Source organism: Trichoderma atroviride, chromosome 5 (assembly GCF_020647795.1).
Source record: "Trichoderma atroviride chromosome 5, complete sequence".
Taxonomy (NCBI): domain Eukaryota; kingdom Fungi; phylum Ascomycota; class Sordariomycetes; order Hypocreales; family Hypocreaceae; genus Trichoderma; species Trichoderma atroviride.
Genome location: NC_089404.1, coordinates 1,248,129 through 1,265,000, shown reverse-complemented (window position 1 = coordinate 1,265,000; position 16,872 = coordinate 1,248,129). Strand labels below are relative to the sequence as shown.

At 50.9% G+C, this 16,872-nt stretch overlaps 8 protein-coding genes across 8 annotated transcripts in view; 4 read left to right on the top strand and 4 right to left on the bottom strand.

The window, feature by feature from the left end:
* Positions 1 to 2,410, top strand: part of TrAtP1_009626 (uncharacterized protein) — a gene marked incomplete at both ends in the record, with an annotated part of 3,447 nt that extends 1,037 nt beyond the window's left edge. Inside the window, one exon of the mRNA XM_014091289.2 lies at positions 1 to 2,410. This exon is cut by the window's left edge and continues 1,037 nt beyond it. Coding sequence (XP_013946764.2) covers positions 1 to 2,410 — 2,410 coding nt within the window.
* A 541-nt stretch (positions 2,411 to 2,951) lies between these two features.
* Positions 2,952 to 3,664, bottom strand: TrAtP1_009625 (40S ribosomal protein uS11; the record flags this gene model as incomplete). Its single annotated transcript, XM_014091290.2, has 3 exons — positions 2,952 to 3,103; positions 3,168 to 3,401; positions 3,601 to 3,664. The coding sequence occupies 3 exons, from the start codon at positions 3,662 to 3,664 to the stop codon at positions 2,952 to 2,954; spliced, it is 450 nt and encodes a 149-aa protein (XP_013946765.1).
* A 286-nt stretch (positions 3,665 to 3,950) lies between these two features.
* TrAtP1_009624 (60S ribosomal protein uL30) lies at positions 3,951 to 5,797 on the top strand. The gene is made up of 4 exons (XM_014091291.2): positions 3,951 to 4,080; positions 4,643 to 4,754; positions 4,936 to 5,102; positions 5,157 to 5,797. The coding sequence occupies exons 1-4, from the start codon at positions 4,073 to 4,075 to the stop codon at positions 5,614 to 5,616; spliced, it is 747 nt and encodes a 248-aa protein (XP_013946766.1). The 5' UTR covers positions 3,951 to 4,072; the 3' UTR covers positions 5,617 to 5,797.
* Positions 5,798 to 6,841, bottom strand: TrAtP1_009623 (uncharacterized protein). The gene is made up of 2 exons (XM_014091542.2): positions 6,397 to 6,841; positions 5,798 to 6,322 (listed from the first exon to the last, which is right to left on the bottom strand). Exons 1-2 carry the CDS (start codon positions 6,715 to 6,717, stop codon positions 5,954 to 5,956), a joined length of 690 nt encoding a protein of 229 aa, XP_013947017.1. The 5' UTR covers positions 6,718 to 6,841; the 3' UTR covers positions 5,798 to 5,953.
* Positions 6,842 to 7,002: 161 nt separating this feature from the next.
* TrAtP1_009622 (uncharacterized protein) lies at positions 7,003 to 10,151 on the top strand. Its single transcript, XM_014091292.2, has 3 exons — positions 7,003 to 7,487; positions 7,550 to 8,532; positions 8,590 to 10,151. Exons 1-3 carry the CDS (start codon positions 7,127 to 7,129, stop codon positions 9,850 to 9,852), a joined length of 2,607 nt encoding a protein of 868 aa, XP_013946767.1. The 5' UTR covers positions 7,003 to 7,126; the 3' UTR covers positions 9,853 to 10,151.
* Positions 10,152 to 10,394: 243 nt separating this feature from the next.
* TrAtP1_009621 (uncharacterized protein) lies at positions 10,395 to 12,988 on the bottom strand (the record flags this gene model as incomplete). The annotated part of the gene is made up of 5 exons (XM_066114364.1): positions 10,395 to 11,081; positions 11,353 to 11,421; positions 11,488 to 12,123; positions 12,193 to 12,495; positions 12,548 to 12,988. The coding sequence occupies 5 exons, from the start codon at positions 12,986 to 12,988 to the stop codon at positions 10,395 to 10,397; spliced, it is 2,136 nt and encodes a 711-aa protein (XP_065970460.1).
* Positions 12,989 to 14,596: 1,608 nt separating this feature from the next.
* TrAtP1_009620 (uncharacterized protein) lies at positions 14,597 to 15,547 on the top strand (the record flags this gene model as incomplete). The annotated part of the gene is made up of 1 exon (XM_014091294.2): positions 14,597 to 15,547. One exon carries the CDS (start codon positions 14,597 to 14,599, stop codon positions 15,545 to 15,547), a length of 951 nt encoding a protein of 316 aa, XP_013946769.1.
* A 441-nt stretch (positions 15,548 to 15,988) lies between these two features.
* TrAtP1_009619 (uncharacterized protein) lies at positions 15,989 to 16,617 on the bottom strand (the record flags this gene model as incomplete). Its single annotated transcript, XM_014091295.1, has 2 exons — positions 15,989 to 16,420; positions 16,492 to 16,617. 2 exons carry the CDS (start codon positions 16,615 to 16,617, stop codon positions 15,989 to 15,991), a joined length of 558 nt encoding a protein of 185 aa, XP_013946770.1.
* Between the last annotated feature and the right edge of the window lie 255 nt (positions 16,618 to 16,872).

Below are 16,872 nucleotides of genomic sequence, written 5' to 3'. Positions count from 1 at the left end.
TGACTCTGCTACACACCCCGAAGATAGCGATGACGATGAAAAGGAGTGGTTCAAGCCGGCTCCTGGCGTTGCGGATCATTACTTTACCGACGATCTGAAACTCCCAGGCGACATCTACCCGTCGCTGTTTGGATACCAAAAGACAGGCGTGCAATGGCTTGCTGAACTGTACAAGCAGAGCGTTGGAGGCATCATCGGAGATGAAATGGGTCTTGGAAAAACTGTCCAGCTTATTGCGTTCATCGCTGCTCTGCACTACAGCAAGAAACTCAAGAAGCCAGTCATTGTAGTCGCTCCGGCTACGCTTCTCCGCCAGTGGGTAAGCGAATTCCATCGCTGGTGGCCGCCTCTGCGTGTCTCCATTTTGCACTCTTCCGGTAGCGGAATGCTTAATCCTACCGCTGAAGACGAGTACGACGTGGAACACTTTAGCCCAATGGCAACTAAATCCGAAAAGGCTGCAAGGAAAATCGTCAAAGGAGTGGTTCAGAAGGGCCATGTTTTGGTCACCACCTACACTGGCCTCCAAACCTATGCTGATGAGTTATTGCACGTCGAATGGGATTATGCCGTTCTCGACGAAGGCCACAAAATCCGAAACCCAAACGCTGAAATTACCGTCACTTGCAAAGAGCTCAACACGCCAAATCGAGTCATTTTATCTGGAACTCCAGTACAGAACAATTTGACAGAGCTTTGGTCACTCTTCGACTTCATCTATCCGATGCGCCTGGGAACTCTTGTCAACTTTAAACAGCAATTTGAGATTCCGATCCGCCAAGGAGGTTATGCAAACGCGTCGAATTTACAAGTAATGACTGCTGAAAAATGCGCAGAGGCATTGAAGGAGACGATTAGCGAATATTTGCTCCAACGGCTGAAAGTTGATGTGGCTGCAGATCTTCCCGAGAAGACGGAGCAAGTTTTGTTCTGCAAGCTGACAGAAAGCCAGCGCAAAGCATACGAGAGATTCATTGGCTCTGATGAAGTCGCTGCCATCTTGAATAGGAAACGTCAATCGCTCTATGGCATTGATATCCTTCGCAAGATATGTAACCACCCTGATCTGCTGGACAAGTCTCTTCCGAGCAAGCCTGGCTACGACTACGGAGATCCAAAGCTGTCTGCAAAGTTGCAGCTCACCAAAGACCTACTGCAAAAAGTGATGATTCCCAATGGTCACAAGATGCTGTTGTTTTCGCAAGGCAAGCAGATGCTCAACATCATCGAAAAGTGTATCAGGGAATGCGGAATCTCCTATTTACGAATGGACGGCGAAACACCCATCGATCAAAGACAACCGATGATTGACAAGTTCAACACTGACCCTGACATCCACGTGTTTCTCATGACGACAAGAACTGGAGGTTTGGGCACCAACCTCACTGGCGCTGATCGAATCATCATTTTTGACCCAGACTGGAATCCTTCTACTGATTTGCAGGCAAGAGAGCGAGCATGGAGATTGGGCCAGAGCAAGCCTGTCAAGATTTATCGACTAATGACCGAGGGCACCATCGAAGAGAAGATTTATCATCGCCAAATCTTCAAGCAATTCATGACAAACAAAGTACTCAAGGATCCGAAGCAGCGAAGTTCTTACGACCTCTCTGATCTTTACGACCTATTTACCTTTGACAAGCATACAGATGCAGCTGCGGCCAGAAGTGAAGTGTTTAAAGGCGCAGAGGTGAATCTGAAGAAAAATGCCGATAATTCTGATGCAAAGACCTTGATGCCTATTGGGAACGTGGGTCAAGTCAAAAATGAGGACGAGCTGAAGAATCTTGATCTGGTCGCTGCGATGGAAGAAGTCAAAGAAGACCCATCCGCCCATGAAGAGAAGCGTATGCTGGAGGGTATTTTTGCGCGATCTGTGAACAGTGCCTACGACCATGAACAGATTGTCAATGGCCCGCAGAAGGCGAAGGCCGACATGGCTGTTTTGCGTCAAGAGGCAAACATGGTCGCTCGACAAGCCGCCGCTCATCTTCGGCATTCAGGAGAAGAAGCCCGCCGAGTGCCAGTTGGTACAGTGACATGGACCGGCGAAGTTGGCACAGGTGGTCGACCTGGTGGCAATCGTCGTCGCGGCGGTCCAAGTTCGGCGGGCATTATGAGTAACCTTGCCGACCGTCAGGGATTGGACAGCGGCAGCAGTTCTCGATCAGGAACGCCTGGACTTGACAAAAACTTGAAGGCCAAAGACTTTATTCCCATGATTAAGACATTTATCAATCGACACGGGGGCAAAGTCCCGAGCAAGATGCTGGTGGACCATTTTAATCCTTACTGTCCTGGGAAGAAGCAGAGCGATGAGTTCAAGTCTGCACTGGAGATGGTTGGAGTGTTGAATCGGGTGAGCAGCACTGGGAGAGGCATGTGGTCATTGAAACCGGAATTCAAGTGAGGTTTAATGATTTTTTTTATACTCGGGAGAGCATGATATGCTCCATAAGCTTCAGTTCTTTGACTTGACCTTGAGCGAGGAGTTTTGGTTTTTATAATTCGAGGAACTGGAATAGTCCGTCGGATGCTAGAAGTCTTTCAAATAGAACTAATGTTTATATACTGCTTCAATTCGTTTCATTCATCCTCATTGAATCATTATTCATTATAGGTATCAAGACTAATCATCACAACATGTCACATATCACAGAAGAGTTTGGTCTGACAGGAAGATAACTGTTCATAGCCTTCTTCGGGCGAAATTGTAACTGTCTACTGCACCAACACCCAAGTATTTATCCCCTCTCTAACGAAAGACAAAGGACAAGAAAACTCGAGCGTAATGGTAGAGTTGGAGACCAGGCTTCAAGGGCCGTTCTCCTCGTTTTTTCTCAACGCCACATAAAAGAGCCAGATAGCGCAACTCCCGCCTTGATCCCAAACCAAAGCCAGGTGAGGTATGCAAATGTTGTATTTTTTTCTTGATAAAGAAGATACAACGTTTACAAACGACGACCACGGCGACCACCCTTTCTGCGGGTAGAGTCGGAGGGGGTAGGAGTAACGTCCTCAATGCGGCCAATCTTCATGCCGGCACGGGCCAGAGCACGGAGAGCAGACTGGGCACCAGGGCCGGGGGTCTTGGTACCGTTACCTGTGCGATGTCTTGTTAGTCTTCTGACAGCCTTCATGTCGAATTCTCCAAGTGTAAAACATACCACCAGTGGCACGGATCTTGATGTGCAGAGCGTTGATGCCGAGCTCCTTGCAGCGGGCGGCGACGTCCTGGGCAGCCAACATGGCGGCGTAGGGGGAGGACTCGTCACGGTCGGCCTTGACCTTCATTCCACCGGTGACACGGGTGATGGTTTCACGGCCGGACAGATCAGTGACGTGGACGAAGGTATCGTTGAAGGAGGCGAAGATACGGGCAACGCCGAAGACGAGCTCGCCTGTAGCATTGCTGTTAGCACGTCGCTCTCAATGTCTTGCGAGTCCCTCAATCTCCAAGTCTTTTTATTTGCGACTGTATAAATTTCGTGATAGCTGCCCCTCATGCGACAACCACCACCAAAAATTATCCAGAGCCGCGCAGCAACAAGACATGTATTTTTCTCTCCGCCACAAAAATCAAAGTTCAATTCCACATACCATCGCGGGCAGAGGGGCCCAGGGAGATGTTCTCCTTAGGAGCGGCGACCTTCTTGGGAGGCATGTTGAAGATTTCGGCGACGGTCTGGCTTTTCGTCACGGGGCTGTTGAGAACTGACGAGCTAGGAAAAGAAAAAGAGGCCTGGCCGTGATGCCTGCGCCGGAGTAGTGCTTCAGCGAGCGAGGGCGGTTAGAGGGGCGGTGGGGCGCGGCAGAAAAAAGACAATCCCACACAAAAAATAATTCGGTCGGTTTGCGCGCAAAAAAAAGATGCATTTCTGGCGGGAGCAGTAATTTACGGCGCTAAAGCCCTGCCCTACCATCAAAAAATTTGAGGGTGGGGAACTTTTCGCTAGCTCCACCGAGGAGCTGTTCCCTCTTTTTTTCGTCTCTCTCCTCTGGCCGTTTTTTTCTTCTTCTCCAAGCACAGCTTCGACGATACAAACAGACATCGCCTTCAGCCACTGCCAAAATGTCCGCGTATGTGATTCCTCCCTGAACGCTCCTTGCGATCTGGGACAGAATGTCCGGTCTCGATTGTTTGCAGATTGTCGTGGTCCTCTCGCTGGGCAGCCGGTGGAATTTTCTTCAGGGTATTTTCTCGTGAAACAGAAAATACTGGAAAAGGATATCCGGTCTGCCAGCTCGATCCCTCTCGAGACTCCTCCCTCGGTTTTGCAAACTGAGAGATGGTGTCACGGGGTGTTGGAGATGAAGAATCGCTTTTTGCATCTTCTCTCTTAAATGTATTGTCGCATTTGGCAATTGGGCACGAGGTTTGAAAATGGCCTTGTTGCTTCCGCCAGCGATGAATCTTTTCTTAGACGAGTTTTCTTGTCCAAGGCGTTGTCGGATGAGTCCATTCAAGGCTTCAATTGCGCACTGCTGGAATATGCTGCCAATGCTGCCCCGTCTCACCGATTAAATTCAGCTCGAGTCAGCCTTGTCGAGAATGTCGCATTTCAGCTACAGTTCTTGCATCGGCGCTCTGTTCCATACATCTTGTATGGCGGACTACGTACTAATCTGAGTTTGAATATAGCACCGTCCCCACCAACGACCAGATCCTGGTCCCTGAGACTCTCCTCAAGAAGCGCAAGAGCCAGGAGAAGGCTCGCGCTGAGCGTGCTGCCGTCACTGAGAAGCGCAAGGCTGTATGTACACCCTGTTTTATTTTCCCATGGCTTCATGATGCACAACATACCACATTGAACTAGACACTTTGTGTCGATGTTGTTAATGTTAACCTTCTTTCGGGTCTGATATTTTATTTGGAATATGTTTCAACACCTCGCAGTCGTTGTTTTGTGACAATAGCTAACAAGACTGTTATAGGCCAACAAGGAGAAGCGTGGCGTCATCTTCAAGCGTGCCGAGAAGTACGTCCAGGAGTACCGCGCTGCTGAGCGTGAGAAGATCCGTCTTCGCCGTGCCGCCAAGTCCGACGACTCTGCGTACATCCCCGCTGAGGCCAAGCTGATCTTCGTCGTCCGTATCAAGGGGTATGTTAAATATTCAAAGGTGCTTGCTAGCAGCAGTAACTAATAGTTTTGCAGTATCAACAAGATGCCCCCCAAGCCCCGCAAGGTCCTCCAGCTGCTCCGTCTTCTCCAGATCAACAACGGTGTCTTCCTGAAGGTCACCAAGGCCATCACTGAGATGCTCAAGATCGTCGAGCCCTGGATCGCCTACGGTTACCCCAACCTCAAGTCCGTCAAGGAGCTCGTCTACAAGCGTGGATACGGAAAGGTCGAGAAGCAGCGTGTTGCCCTGACCGACAACTCCATCATTGAGGCCAGCCTCGGCAAGTACGGCATCATCTGCGTTGAGGATCTCATCCACGAGATCTTCACCGTTGGCCCCAACTTCAAGCAGGCCTCCAACTTCCTGTGGCCCTTCAAGCTCAGCAACCCCACCGGTGGCTTCCGTCCCCGCAAGTTCAAGCACTTCATCGAGGGTGGTGACCTTGGCAACCGTGAGGAGGCTATCAATGCCCTCATCCGCCAGATGAACTAAGTTAATAAACACTAAAATGGGGTTCATGGATGTCTTTTTGGGAGTGGGACTAGGGAAATACCTATCATGCATGGTTGCTCGGCGTTGGTATCACGACTTGGCTTTTGATAATTGACTATTCGATGAATGGCACTCGAGTTTCCATGCTGTGTGACAATCAAATGAGCTTTTAAACCTTGACTACTGTGACGTGCTATTTTCTATTGCATCCATTCTATGCATTCGTAGCATCTTGACCCATTGGAATCATTCATAAGTAAAAGTGGCGATCATTAGTCAGGGTCTCCACCTGTGCGGTTGTATGTACATAGTATACATGAGGATTAATAACAACGCTCTACATCTTGATGTCAAAGCTTGTCCCGCATCCGCAGCTGCTTGACGCATACGGGTTATCAACAATCTTGAACTGCGACCCAATCAACTCCTGCGTAAAGTCCACCTTGCTACCCTTGAGAAGCTCTAGAGAAGGCTCGTCTAGTATGACCTTGGCGCTGCTTTCGGATGAAGAGGAACTGGCCTCGTCCGGAACGTACTGGAAAATGCTGTCTTCCTCGCTCACAATAGGGGATGCTTCGCGTGCTTCTCCAGTGGGCATGGTAACGAGATTCATCATGTATTGAAAGCCGTGGCAGCCTCCGCTCTCGACTCGGATCCGCAGCGCTAGGTTCGGGTTCTTGTCTTTGACCATGATCTCGGAGAGGCGCTATGAGCATGGCAGGTGAGTAATACTGTTGACGTAGAAAGTACAAATGCCCAATGTCATAGTAAAAGCCATACCTGAGCTGCTCTTGAAGTGATTTCCAGCACCATATCCTTGCCATCTTCATCTTTCTGGGGGTTCTGTACGCATATCGTAGCGAGACGGGAAGCAGATGCTGAGAAAGGTCGGCCAGCTGTTTGTCGGCCTGTTGACAGGACTAGTGATCTCGAAGCAGGCAACATCGCTGTGCGACGCCCGAAATGAGAAGCTCTGCGCGGGACGAGGAACTCCAGAGGCGTTTGTTGTACATGGGAATTAGCGGTCGAATACCGTCGCTTGGCAAGCTGGACAAAGGATCGAGCGGCAGAGGCGCTGTCTGCGCATCGTAGGGGCGTCATGATAAAATGCTATGCAGATGCCGTCGGCGCTGCTGTTGGCGCTGCTGTAGGACGAGAAAAGGTTCAAGGCTGGCTTTTGCCGAGGGCATCGAGACTCTTATCCAGCCGTCTATTTCCGCTGCTGATGTCAGGCCAGGCACGGCGGCACATCTCCGGCTGCACTCAAGCCTTGACTACTGGCCAGATCTAGCGCATTACCTCAGCAGACCGCCAGCCAAAGCGCACTCGCTAAGCCCCAAGCCGCCGCCCCACCTCCCACCAAAAATCAGTGAATTTTTGAACCTTGAGTTTTGAACCAACCCCGCCACCTCGAAAGAGTCATCGAAGCCCCTGGCCTGGCTCTTGAATTCTTCGACCCGGGAGGAGAAATTTTACATCCAGAAAAAACCGAGAACACACATCCGCCAACATGTCTCGATTTTTCCGCGCCGGCAACGACGACAGCTCCAGCGAGAGCTCCAGCGACGAGGAGGAACTCTACTCCGGAGAAGAGGGTCAGGAAGTCGACCAGGAACAGTCTGAAGAGGAATCCGATGAGTTCGACCAGTCCGAGGATGAGAGCGAAGAGGCCGACGACAAGGAGGCCGGCGACCAGAAGCAGGGAGCGTTCCGATTCTTGAGAGACAACGTCGAGTCAGATAGCGAAGGCGACGATGAAGTCCGAGACAAGGTCAAGAGTGCGCAGGTCAAGCGACTGGACGAGCTCGAGACATCCATTAAGCAGATTGAGAACGGCCAGAAGAACGGCGACTGGTCCCTGATTTCAAATGGTATGGCAGCGGTCACTATACGCGGATGGGCGAACAGCAGCACTAATGATGATTCTCGACAGAGTTCGACAAGCTGAACCGACAGGTTACCAAACTGCCCGCCGGCAGCAAAATCCCCAAGCCTTACATCAAGGTCATTGCCGAGATCGAAGAGTCCGTCAATGAAGCCCTTGCGAAGCAAAAGGTCACTCCGAAGAAGATGAACGCCATTCAGGCCCGTGCCCTCAACGCCGTCAAGCAAAAGGTCAAGAAGACCAACAAGGACTACCAGGACCAGATCGCCGTCTACCGAGAGGACAAGGACACCTACCTGTGGTCTTCAGACGAAGAGGAAGAGGAGGTTCCCGCTCCCAAGGCGCCCAAGGCTGTCAAGTTCGAGGATTTTGCTGCTGCTGAGGAGGTCGCTGATGAGGGTTTCGCCACTGTTGGAAAGGGCGGCCGTACTCTCCAGTACACCCCTGAGAGCATCTTCAAGCACCTGCGGGGCATTATGGAGACTCGTGGAAAGAAGAACACCGACAGAATTGACCAGATCAAGGTCATGGAGAAGCTCAACGAAATCGCCAACACCCCCTACCAGCAGATCCGTGTTCTTCTGACTCTGGTCTCCGCCCGATTCGACCTCGGCTCTGGCACCACCAACGTCATGCCTCTGGAACACTGGAAGGCTGCTGAGAAGGAGCTGTCTCAGCTGCTGACCATCCTTGCCAACAACAACGAGTACGTCGTGCTCGAGAACGTTGAGGAGTGGGATGACGATGAGAAGCCCCCTACTCTGCAGCCTGGCGAGAAGCACATCAAGGTTGCCGGCAGCATCGTCTCCTACGTCGAGAGACTCGACGACGAGCTGCACCGATCTCTGCAGAGCATCGACCCCCACACCTCAGAGTACATTGAGCGCCTGCAAGACGAGGGTGCTCTGTACAACGTCATCTTCCGCGGTCTCCTGTACTACGAGGCCCTGAAGAAGGATGAGACCGTTGAGGTTCCCCAGGATAGCGTCAACCGCATTATCATGCGAAGACTAGAGCATGTCTACTTCAAGGTAAGAGAATCGCGTCACTGCTGATATAATTACGTTCATACTGACTTTTCATTTTAGCCTGCCCAAGTTGTCAAGACATTCGAGGAGAACTGCTGGAAGGCCGTCGGCGAGGACGTCGACTCCACCACCACTCCTCGTGCCAAGGCTCAGGAGCCTGCTGAGCTGGTCAACATCCTCTGCGCCTACCTTTACACCCACAGCGAGGGCATCCTCCGTGCCCGAGCTCTGCTCTCCCAAGTTTACTTCCTTGCCCTGCACGATGACTACTACAAGGCTCGTGACATGATGCTCATGTCTCACTTGCAGGAGACTGTCACTGGCTTCGACATCCAGAGCCAGATCCTGTATAACCGAACCCTTGTCCAGGTCGGTCTCTGTGCCTTCCGCAAGGGCCTCATCTACGATGCTCAGAACACTCTGCAAGAGATTTGCGGCAGCGGCCGCCAAAAGGAGCTGCTCGCCCAGGGCGTCATGATGCAGCGATACAACCAGGTCTCTCCCGAGCAGGAGCGCCTGGAGAAGCAGCGCCAGCTGCCCTTCCACATGCACATCAACCTCGAGCTGCTTGAGTGCGTTTACCTGACTTGCAGCATGCTCCTAGAGATTCCTCTCTTGGCCCAGACTGGCTCTTCTCCTGACGTCAAGAAGCGTGTCATTAGCAAGACTTACCGCCGCATGTTGGAGTACCACGAGAGACAAATCTTCACCGGACCTCCTGAGAACACACGAGACCACGTCATGCAGGCCTCCAAGGCTCTCGCCGCCGGTGAGTGGAAGAAGTCCATCAGCTTCATCCACAGCATCAAGATCTGGGATCTGATGCCCAACACCGAGGAGATCAAGGAGATGCTCTCCAAGCAGATCCAGGAGGAGGGTCTGCGAACATACCTCTTCACCTACGCCCCCTTCTACGACACCCTCGCCGTCGAGACCCTCAGCGACATGTTCGAGCTCGATGCCACCAAGGTCGCTGCCATCATCAGCAAGATGATCAGCCACGAGGAGCTCGCCGCTTCTCTCGACCAGGTCACCAACAACGTCATCTTCCGCAAGGGCGTCGAGCTCAGCAGACTCCAGTCCCTCGCCCTCGCCCTATCAGACAAGGCCAGCGCCCTCATCGAGACCAACGAGAGGACACTCGAGCAGCGCACCCAGGGCACATCAAATGCCTTTGAGCGACAAGGCGGCAGAGGCCGGGGAGGCCACAGAGGAGGTGCACGCGGAGGCAGAGGAGGCCCTCGCGGTGGTGGCAACACCCAGCGACAGGCTGGTGGCACACAGTTCACCGGCGGAGCTCTGGGAGCTGCCGTCAGGGGCTAGATTGGGTGGAACAGTTTTGAGCATGATGGGAGGAAAAGGGAGTAGTTTTGGGCTGGTAAAGAAGGGGAAGGGGCGTCCAAATTTGATCATCTCTCTTAACAGACTTTTTTTTAGTTTTGGGTGTTTTTTATTAAAACGAGATCCCCTTTTATTTTCTCTTGTAATGGAAGAAAACAAAAGTCCCCGGGGCGACGAGCGAGGAAACGGAGGGAACTCGCTGCAAATTTGTTAGATTACGTCGAACTGGAATTTTCATTTAACTTTTTTTTAAAAAAAAAAATGAATGCATATGAACATGGAATAATGTACGTGTCTCTGTATTTCTCTTGAGCCATGTATGTGGCAACCTCAGGCTATGCTTTTCTACTCTACCAGGCTGTATTTGCCTCATTATCATCTAGATCCTTCAGACCTCATGTGCCCCCATTCATTAAACTACCAGTATATCTAGCAGATCTGCAAACTGAATCTACAAAACATCATGACATCCACCGAATCTTGAGTCTCGGCAACGCAAATCTCCACAACGCAAGCCCCGACGGCTAGAACCAGTCCCAATAATCATCCCAATCATCATCAAATCTGCCGTCGTACAAGGGTGTGGTATGGAGGCATTCTCCCAGCTCTTTCCTATGCAATCTCATGTCTTGGTGAATTTTTATCTCTTCTTTACTATCAATCGGAAAATCCACATAGCTGTGCACCATTTCTTTCAACTCCGACGGTAGCCTTTGGACAATGCCTAATCCTTGGTTGTGTATCTCAGACTCGGTCCACCAGCCATACTGTTGAGGAGGCACGTTGGCCGTGGATATGATGGGAATGCCTGGATCGACTAGATACAGCTTGAAATATTTGAGGTGTCCTTTCTTAGTCCGGTCGACAAGGGAAAAGGCCCCGTGGCGATGTTTGTAGACATTTGGATAGAAGACGGCATTATCGGGATGAACTCTGGCGCGACCTAAAACTTGGAAGTTACTTTCTTCTGGTAAGATACCAAATGCCCTATAAGCAACTTCTTCTGGGATTGATGAAGGGCCTGGGCCCAAATTTTCTCCATCTCCAACAGCACCAAAGTATATATAGCTATCCGTGATGTTTTCAACGTCATAACAGAACATGGCCGTGGATACAATATGTTCGTTCAGTTGACCATCTGTTTGCCATTCATCGCCCCTGTATTCGGGGTTTTCGGGGTTGAGCTGGATCTCAGCAAATGTGACCATTACCTGAATCCGTTTAGTTTGAGGCGAGAAAAAGCCAGATGATTTAACGTCGGATGGACGGAGACGGAAAGACTGGCCATCTGTGAAGTTTGGCTCGGGGAGCTGGATTGGGTGCTTCTCAATGAACCATTTAGAAACGAAACGAAGAGTTCCTCATGGGTAAATGCAGTTGCCCCTCTTTCATTGTGCTCCAATGTGAGGTTGAGGGATTGACAGTCTTGGCGTTTAGATGTTGTGGTAGTATCCATATTCGCCTGTGTACCCGTCTGTATACCTCGCCGTGTAGCATGGACTTTGTCTGTTTGCTCTGCTCTCGCCGTAACGCGCCTCTCATATTCGATACCTACGTCAATTCATCGTTAGCGTGTTGACGCATACAGATGATTGGAATCCGCTCACTGGCTTCTACAGATAAGTTGGAAGACCTGCAGTCTCTGTTGCGGCATGTACGACGAGCTTCGCATTTGGTCACAAGTTTTGCGCCCAGTATTCTCTGAAAAGAAAATTGCTGAGGCCATCTATACACAATGTCCCATGCTGGTAAAGCGTGATTAATGGCCTTTGAGATAATCGAATACAGCTTTTTGTCCTTGACAGGATGCAAGTTGTTGATATAGCTGTCTATTCTGGCGTTTCCTTGCTTGCTTATGGTGACATCAAAAGGAAGCCACTGATAGGTGTCATCATATAAGCGAAATCGGTATTCTGCATCCATACCTGTGTTGCGAGGTCTTGAGAGAATGTCCCCTTCGCCGCAAGCTTCCAGGCAGTTGTGGCGCTTAATGGTCCTATTAGGGAGAATCCGAGATCGACCATATACTAAAGGGCACAGAGAGGTGTGAGCTTGGCGAATTAGGAGACCACCATTGTATAAGCACTTGTAGCGCTTAACATGTTTGAGCTCTGTCGCAATACCGGCGAATGCCTTTTTGAGTCCATCGGATACGACCATGTCGGATTTGATGACACAAGCGGAGTAATCGAAGACAGGGATGAGTCCTGTCTTGTCATATAGGTCTGCTTTGAGCTTGAGCTCCGTGATACACTATTGCATTGCATCGAATTAGTGGGCTGGAGTTGTTAAAAACGAAGTCTAAGTGGCTTTGTAACGTACCATTCCAGCCATATTAGGAGTAAAATCAGCATGCTTCATGTACTTGCTCCAGTCAAGCGCTAGAATCTCCTGTCTCCAGCTGTTTTCGATGTGGGCTTTGCGAACATTGTTCGACCAGTCCGACTTTTTGGTTATCTCGTCAACGACCTTGAGCATACATAGCTCTCGAATTAGCAACGCCTTGGCAGTCCAGTCACGGCCCTCGTTGGTAATGGTGACGGGAAAATGATCCTTCTTGGCAGGCATCCATTCCAAAGGATATCCATAGCCGGGCAGCGCGATGGTTGCATTAGGAGAGGTCTCCTGCGACCATCAAGTTAGTTAAGTCACTTGAATGAAGAGAAGAGGCAATTACATTTTGAATATCAATGGCGATGTGGCATAAAGCTTCCCCTACAATTGCAAAATGTGCGTCGCCATCATCAGCCGGCACGTAGATATCCGTCTCTTCTGCCAGCCAGAGCGTCACATGATTGGGATGCAACCATGGAGTTTGTTTGAGCCATTCTTGGAAGTCCTTTTTTTCTTCTGCTGTGCCAGGAAACTGGTCGATGTAATCTTCATGCCTGATGCCAGAACCGTATCGAGGCATTGTCGACGTCAACTGCTCGTGACGAGAGGAACTTGCGAGGACGATATGAGGAGGCGGTGCACAGAAGTGGCAGTTCGAAGTGACTCTGAATAGAAGAAGATGGTATGCTTGAACGAGGTCAAGAACTCTATCCGCTTGAAATGAAAGATGTGAGTTCCAAGAGTCAGTTTTTGGGGCAGAGGATGAAGATTTGGAAGCACTCATTTGCTGATCAGGTGACTTGGCAACTGGCAGCTCCTTCCTCTGCAACTGGCCAAGCAAGATGCGGTGAAATGTACACGTGTACCAGCGGTGGCCTAGTTGAAAAGGAATAAATACAAGTATTTGATACAAAGACGTAAATGCCGGCCACAGGAGTTGATGACGTGCCATATACTGGTGCGGCATCTCATCGAAATGCTTGCTTGCATGATGCTCCTCGAAGAGTCGGAGAGTCGATATCCAGAGTATTTGAGGGCAGCATGAAGAATCGAAAAAAAAAAAAGCCGTGCATTGGGTGTAAAGATATTGATAGTGCATACAAGGTATTTTTGTGCATTGGTCCAGCTTGAAAGAAATATCATGATGGGTGCATTCGAAGCTGATATCGATATGGAAGGAGAGCACAGTGTGGCAGTAAGAATGAGCAAGTAGCTAATGCCTCGTTTGACAGCAGCCTCGAGATGGACGATGATGATCAAGTCAAAAGAATAATGAAAGAGAATGAATAGTTGTGATATTGGAACAGTTTATACCTCGAGAATGGATATATGCCGTTTGCCAATGGAACAGCCAATCCTGTCTACCCGGGTATGGCTTCAGTAAGGAAATTTGTTGATTATTGCCCCAGTTCCACTATTCTGCACATATGAGTGTTTCAAAAATATCTCGCACTCGGGAGAGTAGAAGAAGCAGAAGAAGAAGAAGCAGAAAGATCAAAGATACTCGTTATTATAAATTCGCGACTTCAGCTACGACTAGGGCGCTGGATAACGAAAGTGGCATATTGAACGACAATTCTCAAAGAATATTGTATTGATATGCGCATTTCCAACCGTTGCCCGCTATTCTATTCCAATACTATTATCCGTCCAATTGAACCAGCCGAAGCATCTATTCCTAAGATATTCAAACTTTTAGACGTCAATTTACCCTGCTGGCACATTGGTGAGATTCGAGTTTGAGTGGTTGAATTACAGCTTGAGCCTTTAGCGAACCAGCGTCCCCTGCAGCTCCATTCTGTGGACCCACGGCGGCTCTGACGGGGCCAAAAGCACAGTTGACACCACTAAAAAGCCCCAATAGATGCCGCACCGTTACAGCAAAGACTTGCTGCAATGCCGCCAATTGAGCACAACCAGCACGCATCATGAATCCTCGACTTGGTACATCAACTCTTACACGGCATTTACTCCCTTGAATCCACATTTTGAATTAATAATCAGCCACGTCAAATATACCCCATACTTGCCATGCATCGCCAAACGCCAAATCGCGGAGCTTGCTCGCCTTATCCGAGGTTTTGTGGGGGTGGACCTCGGCAGCCTCCACGCCGTTCTCGGTTCTGGCTCTCGGCTGAGGCATTGACAGGGACTCTGGCTTCCCTGCAGGTATTTCGCGAGGTGCTTATACAGGTTGCATCGCGTGTTGTTCATCAGGCCAGCGAAGCTCCAGCGTTTTTCTTTCTCCATCTGTGGGCAATTGAGCGTCCAGGTTGATAATCTCTCAATCCCTCGATCCGACCAGCCAGCTGCTATCGATAGCGAGCTCCAGCTCCAGCTCCAACTCAACCACCTCCTCCATTCTCCCATCATCGCCATCATCGCCATCGCCATGACCGACGCCGCAGTCGACACCGCCGTCGACGTCTCGGCCTCGACCGAAATCGCCGCCGCCATCGACTCGGCGCCCTCCGTCCCGACGCCCTCCAAGGCCCCGATCGGCGCCGTGCTCGCCGCCGTGCCCTCCAACGCCGACGCCTTCGCCGCCCACCTGCTGCGATGCATCCAGACCCGCGCCGGCGCCGACGCCGTGCTGCAGTTCCTCTGCTACTCCTTCAAGCTGTCCGGGTCGGTGCTCGAGACGCTCAGCCGCAACGCGCTCCGCCAATCGGCCCAGAAGCTCGTCGCCATGGCCTTCCAGCTGCCGCCCGCCACGACGGTGGTGCTCTCGTCCGCGCCAGCGCCTCCCGGGGCGGCGTTTGCGCTGAGCCTGGCGAATAACCTCAAGGCGCTGTCCGGGGTGCTGAGCGAGGCGCGGACCATCAACCGCCTCTGGGGCCTGCTGGGGCTGTATTTTGGACTCAAGAGGATCGTTGCGAGGATGCGCCCGAAGAAGGTTGAATCCGAGAAGGAGGGCTCCGTGGCCGTTGTCGAGGCGGCTGCGGCTCCGTTCGAGACCGTCTTCTCCCTCGCTCAGATCGTCACCCTGATCCTCTTCCAAGTCTTTGAGAACTTGGCCTTCCTGGGCAGCAAAAAGGCCATCGACCTCAAGCCCGCCACGATGGGCAAGTTTGGCCTCCTCAGCGTGCGATGCTGGGGCACATACGTCTTCATGGAGCTCTCCAGGCTGCTGGTGGAGCGCGCCCGCAGCGGCCCCGAAGTCAAGACCGCCGCCTGGGCAAAGACCTGGAACAAGAGCTTCTTCCGCAACTTGGCGTGGGCACCGTTGACGGTTCACTGGAGCATTCCCGGAGGAGGCCCTTTGCCCGATGCGCTGGTGGGCTTGTTGGCCATGTACCCATCGACGGGACAAATGGTCGATCTGTGGCGAGAGACGGCATAAGGACCAAAAGTTGTTGACTTTTGTTTTCTCTTCTTGAAAAGCCCTGGTGAAAGGGGCGAGTACATTCTGTTTGTGTTGCCCGAGCGGCTGTGCAACATACGATAGACTTGGGGGGGAAAGACTCACAATACACAGAAAGAATTGCCTGTCTTACGACACCGTATAGATAAACAGCGGGCACGACTATGCCCCGGAGTAAATGCTGGTACCAGGTGGGAGAAGTATGTAGGAGGTAAGCTTGTTGGTCTGTCTTTGCTTCACCGGGGTTTGCATGTAACAGCTATGTTATGTCATATACTTTTGTCATTTATGTTTATGATTTTATGCATGTACTTCTTTTTATATATTCATCTCATCTATACTGCTTGATATATGAGCCGCTCATACCCTCGCTAAATGAAGTAAAGAAAACGAAAACACACAAAGAGGAAAGCAGGCCCTCTACATGTTAAACCGCTGAATCTCCTGCAACGTCCAAAACTTGCGCATATTCTCCGCCCCCAACGACCGCACCTCATCGTCCAAATGCGCCCACAGCACGCCTCCCCAGCTCTCCATCTTGTCCTTCAACACGCTCAGCTCAAAGTCCCTTTCGCCGCGCTTGCACTGGCCAATGTACTCTTCAAACCCCTCCAGCCCCTCGTGGATCTGCGCGTGCTGCTTCACCAGGTCGCCGTTCTTGGGGTCAAACTCGGGCATCCGCTTGGCCAGCATGGGGAAGAAGTACGTCTCCTCGATGCGGTGGTGCACGGTGAGATGCTCGGCGAACTCGGTGCCGATCTGGAAGAGCTGCTTGAGGGACATGCCTTGGGGGCGGCGGCCGGTGGTGCAGGCTTGCCAGAGGACGTTCCAGGATTGGCGGAAGTTGTTGTGCTGGAGGTTTATGTGTGAGATGGTTCTCATTAAAGTGTGTGATTTGTGATGAGTTGCTGGAGTATACTTACAAACCAGTTCATCTTATCAGCCAGACGGTTATACACCCTAAACTCATGATCCGAGAGCTTTGGAAGCTCCTCCTTGACAGGACATGGCTCTTTTGTGTCCTTTGGCGCTTCTCCCGCTGTAGCCATGTCGAAGGCGTGTCTCTGACTCGCCGAGTGGGATATATAAAAAGCCTGCTGCTTTGGTGTTGCAGCAATAAAGTGTGCTCGCTTTGTCAAAACACTGCTGAGCAACAAGTTTCTCGTCAGAGTCTTTGTAACAAGCATCCGTCTATTCGAGATTTTCTACAATCTTCTCTTTTCTATACCACGATTAGAAGAAGTTCTCTGAGAGATGCCTATTTATCTTTTTATCCCAAAATACAAAAATCGGCTCTCGCAAAA